Raw genomic sequence first — 22620 nt, 5'->3', positions numbered from 1 at the left:
GCGCCCGTTCAACCTACGCAATTTCATTTGTGAGGCTTGACTTTTATTAACATTTTGGCCACGCAGTGAACAAACACATTTGAACGTGCACAAGAGCCGCTTGCGCATGCACATTGATCTCACACAGTTCTAAACATACTTGCAGGCACAGCAGGCTTTCTCTGAAATTAATTTCTCATTCTATTTTGGGCAGTTGTTACTAAACTTCCTCACATCACCCCATAATATTTGCACCTCCATCTTCTGTTAATATTGAAGATGCCGTGTGCCATGTCCATAGTGGCGCACAGATTGCATTATGCTGTGTGCCGAGATCACTATAGTAAATGGGGATTAGTGCTCTGTTCCCGGCGCACCATTTTGTAAATAGGAGAATATGCATTGCGTCTCGTCGTCCGCCTCTACTGATGGCACACGGCTTTCATAAATCAGCCCCTTTCTTCTTATGTCACACTTCGTTACCGGACTCTTTTGTATTTCTTTTGCTGGACTTGTAAAAATATCTAATAAATATCTAATATATAAATATATCCTCTTTATACCGGTGTTGTGTGAGGACCATTATAACACATTGTCTGCTGGATTAAATGTGTCCTTGTAACTCATTGCTCTGAATGTAAACTTTCCTTTCACAGATGACTCTCAGAGTCTTTAGTTTTATAACATTTGTAGCCTGTGCTTCATCAGAAGGTTATTCTTCATATCTCCTTCAGAATTCATATCAATAATTATCATTTATTATCAGAAAAACCTGTCATATCCGTATACTGTACAGTATAGTCTGGTCTGAAGGACACACACAGATCCCACCCATTAAAGTGTCCTGTACACCTTTCCTGACAAAGTGGCCACTAAAGAGACACACAATGTATTGTTTGCGTTTTACCCTGTTTTTATGATGAATAAATTCCGACCTTCCTGAAGAATCCTCTTGGAAGCATCTTATTAGTGAATGGAGGTCTCTGCTGATCACACGGCTTCCATTTTGGGGTCTCCTTTTTTTCACCTGACTTCTCTATAGACATCTTACTGGCTGATACTTTGGTGCTGATTACAATCAGTCTTGGCTGTGAATGGAACAGATTTGTGGAGGTGACACCTAAAAGTCCAAGCCTGTATAAATTGTGGCCCTAAACAGGGTAATATTCCTTTGTGACCCCGATATACCAATCAGATGAATGCCGGGATTAAGGTTCTGATTGACCCTCTTATATTTATGGGTTGTAAATGACAGAAATCCATCCAATTCTAATACATTCTAATCGGTCAACCAGTCAGCCACAGAAGGGAACAAAATCCTCCTTTTTGTTTCCACTCATTGCATTACAAATACGTTTATTATTGTTTGTGCTCCTTCCAGGTGATGTCATCTCGGGTCATCTTCTGATGTCATGGCGACCTCTTCCTCCTCATCCTCCTCCCCACAAGGTATGACTGCTGATCCTGACCATCCTTTCCAATGTTTTCCTCCATCTCACATCTCCAGAGATTGGAATTAGATGATAGGACATCTCATGTCTCCATAGTCTGGACATTTCCTGTAGACATCTGGTCAGTCCACCCATTAGAAGAGTTCAGGAGCTTTTCATCAATTCCACCATCACATTCCCGTGTCTTCAGATTTTATTTATCATTGATGGAAATGATCTTCTGAGATGGTCCAGTGATCCATAATGACTGCAGGACCCCAAATTGTATGACTATTTGTATAGTGGTCGGGGAATCCTTTGTCTATAACCCTAAGGAGAAAACAGCCCCGTGTCACATGACACATACTGCTGGGAGATTTGGGGGTAATGAGAGTTCTTAGTTCACACTGATCAGACACATCATTATTCAGGGGGGAGGTTTTTTAAAGGCTTTATATATTTTTTTTCTAGTTTACTTTGAAACAATCAATAAACATGATGTTTAAAATGATCATCCCTACATCTACATTAGGAGGTCTGTATATAAAATAATTACTATGAATTTGTGTCACTTGTACAGTCATCACTAATAATCCCCGTAATTTTTCTAATATGTTTACTTCCTATGATCATCAGTATCATACATTATTTTCTTGAAATGCCTCAACCAGTAAGATATGGCATTATGACCACTAGATGGAGCTCATGATCACAGGAAATAAACAAATTAGACACATTCTAGGGATAATTCACAAAGGTGATTAATTTTATATAAATAGCCCCCCTAGGTGTTTGCACCCAATATTCATCCATCTGAGAGGTAACTTATCACTATGGAGGCAATCATATGAGATTACCACAGGGAATCCAATCCCTCCATAGGATAATGTACATATAGACGTATTGGGGATCATTTCCTTTCCCTTCTATATGCACTTTATAGCATTGCTGGCTGCCAGTACAGACTTATCTGCTGTCATGTGTCAGAAATCCTCCAATCAGGAGGAATGTTAAGGCCTCATACACATGAACGTTTTTACAGCAGCTTTTTTGAGCTTTTTTTGCTGCTTAAGAAGGCAACACCATGTTATTCAATGGGCTCATACACACCATGGCGTTTTTGAGCTGTAACAGGCATGGTCGTTTTTAAGCTCCATACACACTATCAGTTTTTCTGCTGAGTTTTTCCTTCAGATTTACCAAAACCATGTAGTACAAGGGCCTGCCTGATTGCATACACATTGAAACTCCTAAAGCCGCGTACACACGGGCGGACTGTATGGCCTACTTAGTCCGTCATACAATCCGACGGACAGTCCATCCTACTTTCGAATGAACGGACTTGACCACACACGGATGCACAAACAGTCCGCTGAAAGCTTGCGCGATGACGTGTACAGCACGTACGACGGGACTAGAAATAGCAAGTCCAAGACACAGCAAAGCACCCTTCCGCCGTGTAAATCCTTTCTGAGCATGCACCATTCTTAGTCCGTCAAACTAGCCTACTGACGATCGGATTGTCCGCTGAAACCAAAGTATGACGGACAGTATTTCGAAAATTCCGAAATACTTAGTCCGCCAGACTGCACGCTGAAAAAGTCCGCTGAAGCCCACACACAAGCGGACTGTCCGCTGAAATGTGTTTCGACGGACTAAGTAGGCCATACAGTCCGCCCGTGTGTACGCGGCTTAAGATTTGACCTCATATTATATGGTTTTGGTAAATCTGAAGGAAAAAAAGTGATAGTGTGTATGGGGCTTTAAGCTCCAAAAAAAACAAACAAGGACCAGCGCCTTCAGAGGCTCCAGCGTTAGAGCAGTTTTGACACTGACACTGAAAAAAGCTCAAAAACGCTCATAAACGATATACCAACTTTTTTTAGCGTCAGCGTTTTTAAGCTTTAAAAATATTTATGTGGGTAATTTGAGAGTGGAAAATATCAGAGGGATGTTTTTTTTTTAAACACGCCTTAGCGTTAACGCTTAACCCTTTCCCGCCGAGCGTACGCAGATATGCGTACTCGGCTTCCGGGGGTTATACCGGGATGATGCCCGCACCTGCAGGCATCATCCTGGTACCGTTTTTTGCAGCAGGTGATTGGCTATCCAGGTATAACAACCGATGTGGCTAAAAGCCGCTCGTCTGTTATGCCGGAGGAGCGGGAGGGGACGTCCCCCCCTCCTGCCGCCTCTCGCCGCTGCTACCGGTGCTCCCGCTCAATCGGGAGCACCGATTCCGTGTCCGATGCCTCCGGCTGCTGCGGAGGAACTGGAACGAAGCCGTAATCGACTTTGTTCCAGTCTCCTCATCGTAAACACGGAAGCGACGTCATGACGCACTTCCCGTTTACTCGGCTGCCAATGGCACCGGTTTAAAAAAAATATCCGGTATTCAGAATCGCCGTTTTCAGCGATCTGAATACATTGAAGTGTAAAGGAGGGGTGGGGGGTCTTTTAGACCCCCGATCCCTCCATAAAGAGGACCTGTCACCACCTATTACTGTCACAAGGGATGTTTACATTCCTTGTGACAGCAATAAAAGTGATCAATTTTTTTTTTTTTTTTTAAACAATTTAGTTATTTTAAAATAAATAAAATAAATAAAAAAATAAAAAAAAAATTTTTAAAGCGCCCGCCATTAGTGATGGCCGAACGGTTCGCCCGGCGGTCGTTTCGCGGCGAATTTCCGACTTTCGCCGTCCGCGGGTTCGAACGCCTTTTTCCGTCGTTCGCCCCGGCGGACTTACGTGTTTAATGTATACAAGAACTTTAACCTTTCGTGACACGTTTATCATGTGTTACAGGACAACCAATTGAGACATGACAGCTCATGGACACTTGGACATTCCCCCTAACCTATAAATACACCCGATCCGGTGGCCATTTTACATTCTTTCTTCTGTCACTGTAGGGAAAGGATCCTGTGTGGAGTAGGGACAGAGAAAACGCTAGCTATTTGGTACACAAAAGTTCTTTTCAGGACTGGTATAGGTGTTAGGTCAGCAGCCTGAGTTTCTTTTGTCAGTTTAGATAAAGGGACAGAGCGCTGTATGCTGCTATTTTAGGGACAGCTCAGCCAGATTAGTCTTTCTTCATCATCATCATCATCATCATCATTAGCTGTTACTATCAGGTCCACAAAAGAGCTGTTCCAGCTAATCGTTCCAGCCTACTCTTTTTTGCCAATTTGTATAGGGACAGGCAGGAAGCAGTGTGTCAGGCAGTGAGGATAATTTTAAAGACTTGCTGTTACTATTAGTTCCACAAAGGTTCTTTTCAGGACTGGTATCAGTGGTACGGTAATAGGCTTGTACACGTATAATATTCTTTCTTCCAAATATAGAAAGAATATTATACTTGACTGCTGCCCTTCTGCTGCAGTCTGCTAATCATTCACAACTCACTTGTTCCACAAAGCTCTTTATCAGGACTGGTAACTTGGTCTGTCTAGGGTGCTACGGTACATAGGCTTGGGTGCGGTACAGTCTGCTGTTCTGTAAGGACCGCTATCGGTCCACAATACATAGGGTTGCCGTGCACTACTGCTGACCGCTGCCCTATACTGCAGCAGTCCTTCATTGGTATAGGGACTGACGTACAGTCTGCTAATCACTAACACACAACCTGCTTGGTCCACAAAAGTTCTTATAAGGACTGGTAACTTGGTATAGGGTGCTACGGTACATAGGCCTGAGTGCGTTACAGTCTGCTGTTCTGTAAGGACCGCTATCGGTCCACAATACATAGGGTTGCCGTGCACTACTGCTGACCGCTGCCCTATACTGCAGCAGTCCTTCAGCGGTATAGGGACTGACGCACAGTCTGCTAAACACTAACACACAACCTGCTTGGTCCACAAAAGTTTTTATAAGGACTGGTAACTTGGTATAGGGTGCTACGGTACATAGGCCTGAGTGCAGTACAGTCTGCTGTTCTGTAAGGACCGCTATCGGTCCACAATACATAGGGTTGCCGTGCACTACTGCTGACCGCTGCCCTATACTGCAGCAGTCCTTCATTGGTATAGGGACTGACGTACAGTCTGCTAATCACTAACACACAACCTGCTTGGTCCACAAAAGTTCTTATAAGGACTGGTAACTTGGTATAGGGTGCTACGGTACATAGGCCTGAGTGCGTTACAGTCTGCTGTTCTGTAAGGACCGCTATCGGTCCACAATACATAGGGTTGACGTGCACCACTGCTGACCGCTGCCCTATACTGCAGCAGTCCTTCAGCGGTATAGGGACTGACGTACAGTCTGCTAAACACTAATACACAACCTGCTTGGTCCACAAAAGTTCTTATAAGGACTGGTAACTTGGTATAGGGTGCTACGGTACATAGGCTTGAGTGCGGTACAGTCTGCTGTTCTGTAAGGACCGCTATCGGTCCACAATAGATAGGGTTGACGTGCACCACTGCTGACCGCTGCCCTATACTGCAGCAGTCCTTCAGCGGTATAGGGACTGACGCACAGTCTGCTAAACACTAACACACAACCTGCTTGTTCCACAAAAGTTTTTATAAGGACTGGTAACTTGGTATAGGGTGCTACGGTACATAGGCCTGAGTGCGTTACAGTCTGCTGTTCTGTAAGGACCGCTATCGGTCCACAATACATAGGGTTGCCGTGCACTACTGCTGACCGCTGCCCTATACTGCAGCAGTCCTTCATTGGTATAGGGACTGACGTACAGTCTGCTAATCACTAACACACAACCTGCTTGGTCCACAAAAGTTCTTATAAGGACTGGTAACTTGGTATAGGGTGCTACGGTACATAGGCCTGAGTGCGTTACAGTCTGCTGTTCTGTAAGGACCGCTATCGGTCCACAATACATAGGGTTGACGTGCACCACTGCTGACCGCTGCCCTATACTGCAGCAGTCCTTCAGCGGTATAGGGACTGACGTACAGTCTGCTAAACACTAATACACAACCTGCTTGGTCCACAAAAGTTCTTATAAGGACTGGTAACTTGGTATAGGGTGCTACGGTACATAGGCTTGAGTGCGGTACAGTCTGCTGTTCTGTAAGGACCGCTATCGGTCCACAATACATAGGGTTGCCGTGCACTACTGCTGACCGCTGCCCTATACTGCAGCAGTCCTTCATTGGTATAGGGACTGACGTACAGTCTGCTAATCACTAACACACAACCTGCTTGTTCCACAAAAGTTCTTATAAGGACTGGTAACTTGGTATAGGGTGCTACGGTACATAGGCTTGAGTGCGGTACAGTCTGCTGTTCTGTAAGGACCGCTATCGGTCCACAATAGATAGGGTTGACGTGCACCACTGCTGACCGCTGCCCTATACTGCAGCAGTCCTTCAGCGGTATAGGGACTGACGTACAGTCTGCTAAACACTAATACACAACCTGCTTGGTCCACAAAAGTTCTTATAAGGACTGGTAACTTGGTATAGGGTGCTACGGTACATAGGCTTGAGTGCGGTACAGTCTGCTGTTCTGTAAGGACCGCTATCGGTCCACAATAGATAGGGTTGACGTGCACCACTGCTGACCGCTGCCCTATACTGCAGCAGTCCTTCAGCGGTATAGGGACTGACGTACAGTCTGCTAAACACTAATACACAACCTGCTTGGTCCACAAAAGTTCTTATAAGGACTGGTAACTTGGTATAGGGTGCTACGGTACATAGGCTTGAGTGCGGTACAGTCTGCTGTTCTGTAAGGACCGCTATAGGTCCACAATAGATAGGGTTGACGTGCACCACTGCTGACCGCTCACCTATACTGCAGCAGTCCTTCAGCGGTATAGGGACTAAGAGTTTTGTCACAGGGTCATTTAAAAAATGACATGCAGAGGAAGAGGCAGGCCCTTCCGCAGGGGTGGTAGGGGTAGGGCAGGAGCAACAGGCTTGAGCCAAAGTGGGAAGTTGCAGAAGGTGCGTTCAATTACTTTAAAGGATGCACCAGACTTGGTTGAGTGGCTCGCTCAGCCTTACTCTTCTGCACCCTCCTCATCCTCTCGATCTGCACCCTCTTCTTCACTCTCTGCTATGTGCACCCCCAAAGACACTACCACCAACAACACGACCACCACCACCACCACCACATACCTTCCGCTTGAGTCACTGGAATTATTTTCCGATCCATATCAAGAGGACATTTCTGATGCGCAGCCACTCTTGGTATTGGATCAGGAAGAGGAGGTAGCAACAAGCGCTACTCAGCAGTCTGACGCCAGTACCCAGATCAGCCCAAGGAGGAGGTTGGTCCCCGGTGTTGCTGCCTACTCTACTTATAGCGGTGGGGAAGGTGACGTTGATGATGACGTGTCTAGTGATGTCACGTGGGTGCCCACAAGAGAGGAAGAGGAGGGGAGTTCAGAGGGAGATATGGACCAGCAGATAGGGAGGAGAAGCAGCAATGACTTACATTGCACAGCAGGGACAAAGCAGACTGCAAATGTATCAGGAGCGAGTCATCGACCATGTACGGTCACATCTGGCGCTCCCAGGACACCGGCACATGGCTCCGCAGTGTGGGCTTTTTTTAACGTGTCCGCTGCTGACAATAGCGTTGCCATCTGCAATCTTTGCAGTCAACGCGTTAGTCGCGGTAAGCCCAATACTCACCTAGGGACGACCGCCTTAAGAAGGCACATGAGCAGCCATCACCGAGCCCAGTGGGAGCAACGGAACACACAAAGCCACACTGCAGGCTCTCACCGTCCAGCCTCGTCTTCTACTTCTCCTTCTCCTCTCTCCTCACAATTGTCCTCCACTCCACCTTCCATCACGCCAAGCTCACATTTTTCTGCAAAAAGGCAGGCTTCCGTGGGCCTAATGTTTGAGCGTAAAAAAATGATGACGCCGGATAACCCTCTTGCCCAACGGTTGGCGGCTGGCTTGTCAGAACTCATAGCCCGCCAACTACTGCCATATAAACTGGTGGACTCGGAGGCCTTTCGCAAATTTGTGGCCATTGGAACACCACAATGGAAGGTCCCAGGAAGGAAGTATTTCTCAGAGAAGGGCATCCCAGAGCTATATGGCCATGTTCAGCGGCAAGTGAATGTATCTCTGGCACACAGTGTCGGTGCCAAGATACATCTGACCACAGACACGTGGTCTAGCAAACACGGGCAGGGAAGGTATATCAGTTTTACTGCCCACTGGGTGAACCTTCTGACGGCCGTCAAGCATGTAACCCGTGGCACCCGTGTAGATTTGGTTTTACCGCCACGGATTGCATGCAGGCCTGACTCTTCTTCTCCTCCTCCTACTCCATCCTCCTCCCTCTCCTCCTCAGCTGCCTCCTCCTTTTCCGCTGCTAGCGTCTCTTCCACTGCACCGCCCAAGCTCCCCAGAACCTATTCCACATGCCAGGTGAGACGTTGCCATGCCGTGCTGCGTCTGTTGTGCCTGGAAGCAAAGAGCCACACTGGCCCGGCACTCCTTTCAGCTTTGCGTTCACAGGCAGATGAGTGGCTAACACCGCTCAATTTGACAGTTGGTAAAGTGGTGTGTGACAACGGTGCCAATCTGCTTAGCGCATTGAAACAGGGCAAAATCACGCACGTGCCGTGCATGGCACACGTCTTAAACTTGGTCGTGCAGCGATTCCTTGTCAAATACCCTGGGGTCCAGGACATCTTGCGGCAGGCAAGGAAAATCTCGGCCCATTTCAGAAGATCTTACACGGCCATGGCTCGCCTTGCTGACATTCAGCGGCGACACCATCTGCCGGTCAGACGTCTTATTTGCGATTGCCCGACGCGATGGAACTCAACCTTCTATATGCTTGATAGGCTGCTCCAGCAGAAACGTGCAGTTAACGTCTACCTGTATGAACTCTGCGAAAGAAACGGTTCTGGGGAGCTGGGTTTTTTTTCACCGCGCCAGTGGCTGCTCATGCGCGACACATGCAGACTTCTGCGGCCATTTGAGGAGATCACCAAACTGGTCAGTCGCAGCCATGGCGCCATCAGTGACATGGTACCTTATGCCTTCTTTCTGGAGCGTGCATTGCGTCGTGTCATTGATCAGGCTGTGGAGGAGCAGGAGCGGGAAGATGAGGAAGTCGCAATGCTGGATGAATTCCCAGGGGGGGCTACTCTATCTGAGACAAGTCAACAACAGGAGTCTGATGAGGAGTCAGAGGAGGATGGTGCCGGGGCGGATGAGCAGGAGCAAGAAGAGCATGCTTTAAACCTTTCTGGGATCCCTGTTGTGCGAGGATGGGGAGAGGAGAATGAAGAGGACGACATTATCCTGGATGATGAGCAGGAGCCAGGCCACCACACCGCTTCCACTTTAGTGCAAATGGGGGCCTTCATGCTCCAGTGTTTTAATAGGGACCCCCGTATAAAAAGCATGAGGGTCAAGGACCAGTACTGGGTGGCAACGTACTTAGACCCCCGGTACAAACACAAAATGGCGGAAATGTTACCGCCGTCGCAGAGGGCTGTCAGAATGCAGCACTTCCAGGCCTTGCTTCGAGAAATGCTGCATTCTGCTTTTGCGTGCGCTGGCAGAGGAGCAATTCCCACTCCCAGAGAAGGATTTGCGGGTACCAATCCAACAGCGCCTGCAAGAAGAGGCCGGTTTGAAGATGTGTTGGTGACTTCGGATATGAGGTCATTCTTTCAGCCGACCCATCGACAGGTGTCATCCGGATCCAGCATCAGGGAACGCCTAGACCGTCAGGTGTCCGACTACATTGGGTTAACGGCCGATGTGGACGCTCTGAGGAGTGATGAACCCCTAGACTACTGGGTGGGCAGGCTTGACCTCTGGCCAGAGCTTGCCCAATTTGCAATCGAACTGTTGGCTTGCCCCTCATCCAGTGTCCTGTCCGAAAGGACGTTCAGCGCAGCAGGGGGGATTGTGACCGATAAGCGTACTCGCCTAGCTCACCACAGTGTTAACTACCTCACATTTCTAAAAATGAATGAGGCATGGATCTCGGAGGAATTCAACACATGTGATCAGTAGACCATGTATATGTCTATAAACAATTTTTGGAATCAAGCACACAGACCTTCTTAATTCATTTGGCTCACTTCCCTGACCCAAAAAAGCACACCGTACTATATGCCCCTACCCTCCTCTTTGAAGAGGTTGAGCGGTGTCATATTTCTACTGGGGCTGCTTATTATGAGGGGTTCCCACCATCCCTGTGCTGTGCTGACTTCCTCCTGGGTGTTCTTATTATGAGGGGCTCCCACCATCCCTGTGCTGTGCTGACTTCCTCCTGGGGGTTCTTATTATGAGGGGATCACACCATCCCTGTGCTGTGCTGACTTCCTCCTGGGGCTGCTTACGGTGCTGCTGTCAGCGCTGTATGTCACGGAGCTGCTGTCAGCGCTGTATGTCACGGAGCTGCTGTCAGCGCTGTATGTCACGGAGCTGCTGTCAGCGCTGTATGTCACGGAGCTGCTGTCAGCGCTGTATGTCACGGAGCTGCTGTCAGCGCTGTATGTCACGGAGCTGCTGTCAGCGCTGTATGTCACGGAGCTGCTGTCAGCGCTGTATGTCACGGAGCTGCTGTCAGCGCTGTATGTCACGGAGCTGCTGTCAGCGCTGTATGTCACGGAGCTGCTGTCAGCGCTGTATGTCACGGAGCTGCTGTCAGCGCTGTATGTCACGGAGCTGCTGTCAGCGCTGTATGTCACGGAGCTGCTGTCAGCGCTGTATGTCACGGAGCTGCTGTCAGCGCTGTATGTCACGGAGCTGCTGTCAGCGCTGTATGTCACGGAGCTGCTGTCAGCGCTGTATGTCACGGAGCTGCTGTCAGCGCTGTATGTCACGGAGCTGCTGTCAGCGCTGTATGTCACGGAGCTGCTGTCAGCGCTGTATGTCACGGAGCTGCTGTCAGCGCTGTATGTCACGGAGCTGCTGTCAGCGCTGTATGTCACGGAGCTGCTGTCAGCGCTGTATGTCACGGAGCTGCTGTCAGCGCTGTATGTCACGGAGCTGCTGTCAGCGCTGTATGTCACGGTGCTGCTGTCAGCGCTGTATGTCACGGAGCTGCTGTCAGCGCTGTATGTCACGGAGCTGCTGTCAGTGCTGTATGTCACGGAGCTGCTGTCAGCGCTGTATGTCACGGAGCTGCTGTCAGCGCTGTATGTCACGGAGCTGCTGTCAGCGCTGTATGTCACGGAGCTGCTGTCAGCGCTGTATGTCACGGAGCTGCTGTCAGCGCTGTATGTCACGGAGCTGCTGTCAGCGCTGTATGTCACGGAGCTGCTGTCAGCGCTGTATGTCACGGTGCTGATGTCAGTGCTCTGTATTACGGTGCTGCTGTCAGCGCTGTATGTCACGGTGCTGATGTCAGTGCTCTGTATTACGGTGCTGCTGTCAGTGCTCTGTATCTCCTGCACCCTCTTGTTTGCCTACCCTGGTCCCTGACCTTCCCTCTCCTCCATTGCCTTCATTAGCTCCATAGTCCTGAATTGTCAGAACAATTTCCCAAATAAAAAAAAAATGCTTGTAGTTATCGATCCCAAATTCACCTCATACATGTATTATGCTATTGTCCAGGTGGTGGGACTACGTGCTACCCCCTAATAATTACCCCGTGGCCGCAAATTCGACCTAAAGGTTTGCGAAATTCGCCTCCCATTGAAGTCAATGGAGCCCGCGGCGAACGGTCGTTTTCGCGAACGTTTGTGTCCGTTCGCGTTTCGCGTTCGCGAAACGTCCCGTCGGAAGTTCGTCCATCACTACCCGCCATCCCCGCGAGCTCGCAAAGCAAAGAAAACGCATACGGAAGTCGCGCCCGCGTATGTAAACGGTGTTCAAATCACACATGTGAGGTATCGCCACGATCGTCAGAGCGAGAGCAATAATTCTAGCACTAGACCTCCTCTGTAACGCTAACCTGGTAACCATAAAAAAAATTTAAAGCGTCACCTATTGAGATTTTTAGGTACCGTACTTTGTCGTCAATCCACAAGTGTGCGCAATTATAAAGTGTGACATGTTTGGTATCTATTTACTCGGCGTAACATTATCTTTCACATTACGCAAAATGATTGGGCTAATTTTACTGTTTTTTTTTGTTTTTTGTTTTTTTTTCCAAGAAAAGTTTTATTATAAAAGTTGCATAAAACTTACAGTTCAGCACATCAGAGCAATATATCACAGTGATGTCACATTCGATTAATAACCAAGGAACATTGAAGGAAACAAAACACATGTCTACAAGTTAAGGCAAATACCTTTAGAGGAGACAAGGGTCATGAACAAACTGCCCCGTATATCTAAAAGCTCCTCTAGATTAAGAACCGACACAAGGAAAATTTGAACAATGCGTGTTGATAGAACAAAACAAAACAGGAAAAATACGTGCTAAGGCATGCGTAACAAACTTAACAATGGGTCATCATGTGTCAAGCATAAAGGTGACTGGAAACTTTAATGCCCAGGAGCTTGGGAATTTAATTGGTAGCAATTATGCCGTATTACTATGCCGGGAGAGGTGTGGGGGTGCGGTCACGGACCCCTAGCGACCCCCCTGTAATTGCTACCCGAGAATACACATATAGCTAAACAGCAGAAAAACCAAACCAGAGACGAAAGAGAAAAAAAAAAACAACCAACAACAAAACAGGGGAGATGGAGGGGAGCGGGAAGAAAAGGGACATGGAGAGATCCAAGAGTGATGCATACAAACAAAGGGGGTACCCAGACTAGAAAGTAAATGCCCTGCTTACTCACATACACGTCAGATATGGTATCACTTCTAAGGGATGACAGCTGCCCTCAGAGCCAGCCTGAGGGAGGCAGGGGGGGCTATACCGCATTTACCCTAAGCTATCGAAAGCTGGGGATGCATTCTCTCATTGTGAAAGTAGAAGTTTATATTCATCAGATAACTTAAAGTGGTTCCAGCAGGACCATATCTTCGTGAATTTAGACGCTGTGTCTTTAGCTTGGTGTATGAGATCTTCCATTTCCGCAATTCTAGAAATGCGGTTGAACCAATCCGCAATTTTTGGTACTTTCGTGGAGTTCCAAAATGTGGGAATACACATCTTGGCCACATTGATTAGGTGGAGAGCTAATGAACGATGATAATGATTAAAGGGGATCGAAGAGTGATGTAATAACATTTGCCCAGGAGTGTAATCTAACTGGTAAGTCGTGATCTTGGAAGTCAGTCGGTGTACAGTTTGCCAGAAGGGTTGGAGTTTGGGGCAGGACCACCATATGTGTAGCATGGAGCCTGTATCCTGCGAGCAACGCCAGCATTTGGAAGAGATATTCGGGGAGATCTTGTTCAATTTGGTCGGAGTTTTATACCATTTTGAGAAGATCTTAAAGCCATTCTCTTGGGTTGACACATTAATAGAACCTTTATGAATCAGCGTGTAGATATTTTCCCACTCGTCTGGGGAAAGATTAAGGGCGAGATCTCTTTCCCAGCTTCGAACGGCCACATTAGATTTAGGATCATGGGTCGAAAACAACATTGGGTAAATATTAGAAATTAAGTGTCTTTGTTGTTCTGTTTGCAAGCACAAATTTTCAAACAAGGTGGGTTGTCTAGAGAAATCACTGCGCTTATGGGGATCATTTAAGAAGTGTCGCAATTGGAAATAAGTCCACATAGGGCAGGCACGATCAACATTCCGTGAGGGGATATCAGCCCGGTCTAAAAACGACCCCGCAGAAAAGAAGTGTCTTGCCTGCATCTCATCATGGGGCCAAAATTCCGACAAAAAAGAGGTTGACATGCCCGCAGGGAATGCCGGATTCTGTCTAATTGGGGTTAGGGGACCATTTAACGAGGAAATACGGTGCCCCTTACAGGCCTTCCGGAACATTTGAAGGGTGCAACCGATTAGTGGATGTTGTGTACACGAACTAGGTATGTGTTCTGAGGCCAACCATGGCAATGAACTTATCGGCAGTCTAGTGAGATTTTGTTCTATATTAACCCAAGCTTTCAAGTGAATATGGACATTCCAGTCAATAATACGAGTCAACTGGCATGCCCAGTGGTATTTAGTCACGTCTGGTAAGCCTATACCGCCTGCTATTTTGGGTAGGGCCAGCCTATCAAGACTAAGTCTGGGACGTTGAGAGCCCCATATGAATCGACGTATGGCCGTTCTATATGAGGTAAAAAAAGTCTGGGGTACATTGATGGGAATAGTTTGAAAAATATAGAGCAAGCGCGGGAGGATATTCATTTTAAGGACAGCAGCCCTTCCAAACCACGAAAACATACCAGACGACCAGTCATTAAGATCTTTTTGAATGTTTCGAATGAGGGGGATATAATTAAGCGCATATAGGTTAGATAGGTGAGTAGGGAGCTTGATTCCTAAATAAGTGATGGCGTCTTTAACCCATCTAAAGGGGGAATTGTCTTTGCATAATGTGAGCGTCTCAGGGTCTAAAGATACATTTAGGGCTTCTGATTTGGATAAATTAATTTGAAGATTAGATAGGGTGTTAAAAGTCGCGAAATCCGCAAGTACATTAGGTAGGGATATATGAGGATCTGTCAAAAATAGGAGAATGTCATCCGCAAAAGCGGCTAACTTGTAAATAGAATCAGATATTGTAACTCCCTTGATGTCAGGGTTAGCCCGTAGCCGATTAAGCAATGGTTCCAGGGTTAACACAAAAATCAAGGGGGAGAGGGGGCACCCCTGGCGAGTTCCATTTGACACGGAGAAGGCGTCCAACAGGTGGCCATTAACTCGGACTCTAGCTGTTGGGGACGAGTACAAGGCTAAGATAAAATGAAGCATGCGATTCCGTAGTCCTATCCGCTTGAGAACTGCTGACATATAGTCCCAGGCCACCCTGTCAAACGCCTTCTCCGCGTCAAGGGAAAGGAAGAAACCTCGTTGACGGAAGGACGATAACCAGTGGTGAATGTTGATAGCTTTGAGTGTATTGTCTCTTGCCTCTCTGCCCGGTACAAAACCAACCTGGTCTAAAGAAACCAGGTTGGGCAGGAGAGGCAAGAGACGGTTGGCTAAAATCTTTGCGAAGATCTTGAGATCAACATTTAGTAGGGATATTGGTCTATAATTCATCACAAGTGATGCGTCCTTATTTGGTTTAGGGATCACGGCTATGTGAGCCGTCAACAAGTCTCTAGGAGGGGTATCGCCAAACGCCAAGGAATTAAAGGCGGACAGAAAATGCGGCTTGAGAGGATCAATGAACGTCTTATAATATCCTGACGTTAACCCATCTGGGCCCGGGCTTTTTCCAGGTTTCAGTTGCTTAAGAACCATATCCAACTCTGAGGGTGACAAGGGTCTTTCCAAATCGGCTGCATCCGATTCCGACAAAGGGTCGGGGCTGTAGGTGGCAAGAAAGTCATTGATCATCTGAAGCCGGGAACTGTCACTAGTGGGAGGATCAGCGGAATGCAGGTTATATAACTGGGAGTAATATGTCACAAATTGTTGCGCTATGTGGTCACTAGCCGTCAATTTCCGTCCTTGGGGATCAGTGATTGAATGTATGGTCATAGTGGCTTTCTTCCGTTTGAGGGCTCTTGCCAGAAGTTTTCCAGCCTTATTTCCATATTCATAAAAGGTTTTTTGCGCGAGGGAATCATTTTGACGTATTTGCCTATTTAGGGCCTCTAAAAGCTCTTTCCGGGCTTGGAGCAAAGCTGGGAGTGTTGCTAAAGCCTGAGAGTGTTTGTGAGCTCTTTCCAAAAGCTGTATGCGTTGGGACAATTTAGAAATGAGTGCCTTCCTTTCCTTTTTCCGTCTGGCCGAGATAGCAATCAGATCTCCTCGTATCGTGCACTTATGGGCTTCCCAAAGCATCAAGGGGGACATGTCTGGAGAAGCATTTTCTTGAAAAAATAAAGTTAATCGATTAGATATGGTGGCCGTAATAGTTTCGTCTGTGAGTAAAGACGGGTCAAGCCTCCAAATAGAGGATCTGGTGGGGGCCTGTGCGATATCTATAGTCAGAGAAACTGGGTTGTGATCAGATAAATACATGGGGAGGATGGAAGCGGAATGTAGGGATGGAAGATCATCTTGTGAAATGAAGATATGGTCCAATCTAGAATACTTATTACATGGGGTTGAATAGTACGTATAGTCCTTAACATTGGGATTTAACAGTCTCCAGGAGTCGTGTAACGCTAAGTCGTGTAATCTGTCCTTGATCGACTTAAGTGCTCTATACGGTATGGAGGATGCACCATTTGAAGTGTCAAGAGAAGGATTTAGGGGGACATTAAAGTCCCCTCCGAGAATTAGCATACCCTCCTGAAATGTGATAAGTTCCCTAAGAGCCGCATTAAAAAACGGGACCTGGCCATGGTTAGGTGCATAGATATTGGCTAAGGTGATAGGTTTGCCGTAGAGCGTGCCTTTAACAAAAAGGTAGCGAGCATCTTCATCTACACAAGTATCCTGAATTTGGAATGGGCAATGTTTTGCAATTAAAATGGAGACTCCCTTGGTCTTGGCATAGTGATTAGTGGCATGCAAAGAGGTAGGGAAGCGGAAGTTTGAGAATTTCGGAGCGGAACCCGTCTTAAAATGTATCTCCTGGAGGAAAGCAATATCAGCTTTGTATCTATGTAATTCAAGTAAGACTTGAGATCGTTTCTCTGGTATGTTGAGACCTCTAACATTTAGGGATATTAAAGTAAAAAGCCCGTTGTTGGGCCGACTGTGTGGTTTTGACATGGTATTGATTAGTGAGGGAAGAAAAGAAATGCGGCTATTTCCAAGCTTAAGTCAATTGGTACACTGGAGTAAGGATAAAAGAGAAGAGAGCGAGCCGAGCGGCCTTCAGGCCCAGGGCCTATGAGTGGTCCCCCACAAAAGCAGAGAGAGTAAGAAGGTATAACTTATAAGGTATATCTCTAGGGTAAGGAAAGGGGGAGGCAAGGGAGGGAAAGGTGGGGGGTGAATCGAATGATAATGGACAAAAGAAAAAAAAAAAAAAAGAGTAAGAAAACCCTACTTGGGCTGATGCGTAGGTTAGATCTGGGGTGAAAAATTGGAAATTAGCAAGAACCAGCTTGCTAATCTGAGGAGACCGTGAAACTAATTCCAAAAATAAAACAAGAAATATATCTTCACCAAAAGCGATGCAGTGGAAGACTAGAAGCAAGACAGCTGTGAAAACGTAAAAACTATCGGACCACTGCGTGGGGGTCGGTTTGAGACAATGGAGATATGCTAAAAATTTAGAACAATTTAGAACAATAACAACAATAACAATAACCGGTCTAAGCTGGCCGACTGGAGAGAGAGCACATTAGGAAAAAAAAAAACACATACGTTATAAGGGAGGTGGCCAAAAATGGGAATAGGTGGTCGAGGCAGAAGGGAAAAAAAATAAAAAATTTGGGGAGGCCTATTAAGCGTCCTTCTTCAAACCGTTCGTTAGATGATGCGGACCGGACGAGCCAATGGAGCGACCGGGTAAGAGTCTCAAATAACCTAGATGGAAGAAAACAACCAGCAACAACACAAAAAGAAAAAAAAGGGGATAAGGGGGACACCAGAAAAAGATACGAAAGTTAGAGGATATAATCAGGGTCCAATCGACATCCGAAGGGATTTGAAAACAGCAACCTGACCCGCAACTTAACTGTCCGTTCGGTTGGATTAAAGCAGAACTTCAACGATCCCGACGGGCTCTCCTGGACTGCGGTGCTTTCGTTGGGCTGGGTCCGTGTGTTTGACCCGAAGCCAAGGGTTGGGCTCGTGGATCCGAAGGGGAGCGTCTCCTCCGAAAGCGGGAATCTTGAGTGTCCATGGTGTCATCACGTGGAGCAACTCTTCTGAGTATGGTCGGTCGGAAGTCCGCATACCATTCGGGTACCGCCGTCATCGGAATTTCCAAAGTTTTGCAGAAGTGACGAAGATCCTCCGGGACACGAAGTAGAGCAGACCGACCGTGTGCCGAGGCGGATAATCCGAAGGGAAACTTCCAGTGGTAGGGTATTCCCTTGGCCCTTAGAACTTCCAGAATTGGGTGCAGTTCTCTTCGTCTTTGCAGCGTAATGTTCGACAAGTCCTGGAAGAGGTGAATGTTTGCACCATTGTACAGCAGGGGTTCCGTCTCCCGGGCTTTTCTTAGGATGGCTTCTTTCAGCTGGTAATCAATTATACAGCATACAACATCCCTTGGGGGATCTGTTTCCTTCCCCCTGGGGCGTAGAGCGTGGTGGATCCGCTCCATACCGATCGGGGTGGCGACAGGTCTGTTTAATAGATTGTTGAATAGGGTCGTTACCTCTAATAGCAGGTGTTCCGCTTCTATGGATTCGGGCAAACCGCGGATACGGAGGTTGTGGCGCCTTCCACGGTTATCCAAGTCCTCGATGTGGCGATTAAGATCTCTCAATTGCAGGGTATGAATATCAATAGTCTGACAGGAACGTCGCATCACTGTAGAATGGGTCTCCAAAACGTTTTCCACTTCCTGCACTCTGCCCGAGATAGCTTGGATATCCACTCGCAGGTCCGAGATTGCAGCAGTGAGGGCCGCCGTAAGTGTTTCCTTGATGTCGGTGGCCACAGAACGGAGGTCCTACAGGCTAGGTTGTTGCTGGGGAGTGAGAACAATGTCATCTTCAGCCGGGGGGATCCGCCGGCGAGCGTTGTGTGAGAGGCCCGTAGCTTGTGCCGCACCTCGTGGCGCCGCCATATTGCCCGCTTGGCTCCGGAACATATCAGGTATGTTTTGGCTCAGACGGCCGGTATTTTCCCTGGGAGACCTCGAGCGGGATGCCGAGGAGCTTCGGGATGAAGTTCCCATGATTTGTGCAGTGGAACAAGGGTAGAAATCCTCCGTTAAAGGCTGATGTTTCTCTCAGTCGGCCGGAGCTGAGAAGTTATGCTGCCATCTTCCACCGAGGTCAAACCACGCCCCCTTGTTTTTTTTTTTTTTTTATTCATGAAAGTGTCCCTTTTCCCAAAAAGTTGCGTTTAAAACACCACTACGCAAATACCGTGTGACATAAAATATTGCAACAATCGCCGTTTTATTCTCTAGAGTCTCTGCTAAAAATATATATATAATGTTTGGGGGTTCCAAGTAATTTTCTAGCAAAAAATATGGATTTTAACTTGTAAACACCAAATTCCAAAAATAGGCTTAGTCATGAAAGGGTTAAAAACGTTGTTAAACGCAAATTGACGCCAAATCAAAACACTAATAAAATCGCGTTTTTAACACTGCTTTTTTTCCCAGGTGTTACTAGCTTTACAGCCCATTTTTTTAAAACGTCCGTGTGTATGAGGCCTTATGGTTAATGATTGTTCTCTCTGCAGGGTCGGCTCCTGGTGTCCTGGGAAAGAGGAAACAAACCCCCGGAGATCTTATCATATATTCTCTGGAGGATCTGAAAGGAAGTGACTTCAAGAGATTTAGGAACAAATTGTCTGATTTCTCCTATGGAGATAAACGTCCCATCCCCCGAGGAAGACTAGAAAATGCAGACTGGATCACCACCAAGGACACCCTGATAGACACATATGGAGAAGAAGGGGCTCTGGATGTCACCATTCATGTCTTTACATTGATTGGTCTGATGGGACCCGCAGATGACCTCCAGGAGAGAAAACAACATGGTGAGCTCCCATCTATAATGACCATTTCCTACCAATTCCTGATAAAAATCTGTGTGAGGAAGAACTAGGAATGTCACCCAGGGAAAGCCAGTGACCAATCAGGAGATTTCAACTGGATGATCCCCTTCCCACTGACAGTACGCACTTATGGGGCCTCACAAAAAGGGTCTTTATTTTGGGGGCCACATATCTGGGTACCTCCCTCTGTGCTGGGAGAGTGCTACACAGAGACTAGGATCTCACTAAGATCCCCGGGGATTGTACTAATGATTAGGGATGGCTGAACGGTTCGCCCGGCAGTCGTTTCACAGTGAATTTTGGATGTTCGCGATTCGCCCAATCGGCGGACTATTGCCGCCGTTCACCCGGCGAACGTCCGTGTTTACTGTGTAAAAGAACTTTGACCTATGATGACACATCCATCATGGGGTACAGGACAGCCAATTGAGACATTACAGCACATGGACACTTGGACATTCCCCCTAACTTATAAATACACCCGATCCGGCGGCCATTTTACATTCTTTCTTCTGTCACTATAGGAAGAGGTTGCTGTGTGGAGCAGGGAGAGATTGCAGTGACCCAAATCGCTAGCTATTTGGTACACAAAAGTTCTTTTCAGGACTGGTATAGGTGTTAGGTGTAGTTCAGGATATAGGTTTGAGGCACTGCTGTGCTACTGATTGTTGCAGCAGCCTGAGCGTCTTTTGTCAGTTTAGAGAAAGGGACAGGACGGTGTGTGCTGCAGGGACAGTCAGTTTAATCATTAGCTGTTACCATCAGGTCCACAAAAGTGCTATTCCAGTAACCAGTTATTGTTCCAGCAGCCTCTGTTTTGTCAGTTTATATAGAGACAGGCAGGAAGCTGTGTGTGAGGCAGAGAGGGTCAGTTTAATCAGTAGCTGTTACTATATTAGGTCCACAAAGGTTCTTTTCAGGACTGGTATCAGTGGTATGGTAATAGGCATGTACACGTATAATATTCTTTCTTCCAAATATAGAAAAAATATTATACTTGACTGCTGCCCTTCTGCTGCAGTCTGCTAATCATTCACAACCTACTTGTTCCACAAAGGTCCTTATAAGGACTGGTAACTTGGTGTAGGGTGCTACAGTACATAGGGTTGAGTGAGGTACAGTCTGCTATTCTATAAGGACTGGTATAGGTCCACAATACATAGGGTTGAGGTGCACTACTGCTGACCGCTGCCCTATACTGCAGCAGCCCTTCATCAGTATAGGGACTGAGAGTTTTGTCACAGGGTCATTTAAAAAATGACAGGCAGAGGAAGAGGCAGGCCCTTCCGCAGGGGTGGTAGGGGTAGGGCAGGAGCAACAGCCTTGAGCCAAAGTGGGAGGTTGCAGAAGGTGCGTTCAATTACTTTAAAGGACGCACCAGACTTGGTTGAGTGGCTCACTCAGCCTTACTCTTCTGCACCCTCCTCATCCTCTCGATCTGCACCCTCTTCTTCACTCTCTGCTATGTGCACCCCAAAGACACTACCACCAACAACACCACCACCACCACCACATGCCTTCCGCTTGAGTCACAGGAATTATTTTCCGATCCATATCAAGACATTTCTGATGCGCAGCCACTCTTGGTATTGGATCAGGAAGAGGAGGTAGCAACAACCGCTACTCAGCAGTCTGATGACAGTACCCAGATCAGCCCAAGGAGGAGGTTGGTCCCCGGTGTTGCTGCCTACTCCGAGATCTCTACTTATAGTGGTGGGGAAGGTGACGTCGATGATGATGTGACTAGTGATGTCACGTGGGTACCCACAAGAGAGGAAGAGGAGGGGAGTTCAGAGGGAGATATGGACCAGCAGATAGGGAGGAGAAGCAGGAATAACTTACATTGCACAGGAGGGACAAAGCAGACTGCAAATGTATCAGGAGCGATCCAGGTCACATCTGGTGCTCCCAGGACACTGGCACATGGCTCCGCAGTGTGGGCTTTTTTTAAAGTGTCCGCTGCTGACAATAGCGTTTCCATCTGCAATCTTTGCAGTCAACGCATTCGTCGTGGTAAGCCCAACACTCACCTAGGGACGACCGCCTTAAAAAGGCACACGAGCAGCCATCACTGAGCCAAGTGGGAGCAACGGAACACACAAAGCCACACTCCCGGCTCTCACCGTTCAGCCTCGTCTTCTACTTCTCCTCTCTCCTCACAATTGTACTCCACTCCACCTTCCATCACGCCAAGCTCACGCTTTTCTGCAAAAAGGCAGGCTTCCGTGGGCCTAATGTTCGAGCATAAAAAAATGATGACGCCGGATAACCCTCTTGCCCAATGGTTGACGACGGCTGGCTTGTCAGAACTGATAGCCCGCCAACTACTGCCATATAAACTGGTGGACTCGGAGGCCTTTCGCAAATTTGTGGCCATTGGAACACCACAATGGAAGGTCCCAGGAAGGAAGTATTTCTCAGAGAAGGGCATCCCAGAGCTATATGGCCATGTTCAGCAGCAATTGAATGTATCTCTGGCACACAGTGTCGGTGCCAAGATACATCTGACCACAGAAATGTGGTCTAGCAAACACGGGCAGGGAAGGTATATCACTTTTACTGCCCACTGGGTGAACCTTCTGACAGCCGTCAAGCATGTAACCCGTGGCACCCGTGTAGATTTGGTTT

At 47.4% G+C, this 22620-nt stretch overlaps 1 protein-coding gene across 6 annotated transcripts in view; it reads left to right on the top strand.

Annotated features, from left to right (window-relative positions):
* LOC143981458 (NACHT, LRR and PYD domains-containing protein 3-like) overlaps nucleotides 1-22620 on the top strand; it is a 156632-nt gene that overhangs the window by 52745 nt on the left and 81267 nt on the right. For 4 of the 6 annotated variants that reach the window (XM_077479329.1, XM_077479332.1, XM_077479328.1 and 1 more), the window contains 2 exons: nucleotides 1361-1428; nucleotides 19675-19974. In XM_077479329.1, coding sequence (XP_077335455.1) covers nucleotides 1392-1428; nucleotides 19675-19974 — 337 coding nt within the window. In that variant the 5' untranslated portion in view covers nucleotides 1361-1391. The remainder of the gene's footprint in view (nucleotides 1-1360; nucleotides 1429-19674; nucleotides 19975-22620) is intronic. The other 2 variants (XM_077479334.1, XM_077479333.1) reach the window with 1 other exon arrangement.

Source organism: Lithobates pipiens, unplaced genomic scaffold, assembly GCF_037356315.1.
Source record: "Lithobates pipiens isolate NorthernLeopardFrog02 unplaced genomic scaffold, aLitPip1_a1.2 Scaffold_157, whole genome shotgun sequence".
In the NCBI taxonomy this organism is placed as follows: domain Eukaryota; kingdom Metazoa; phylum Chordata; class Amphibia; order Anura; family Ranidae; genus Lithobates; species Lithobates pipiens.
This window is presented reverse-complemented; position numbering and strand designations above follow the sequence as displayed.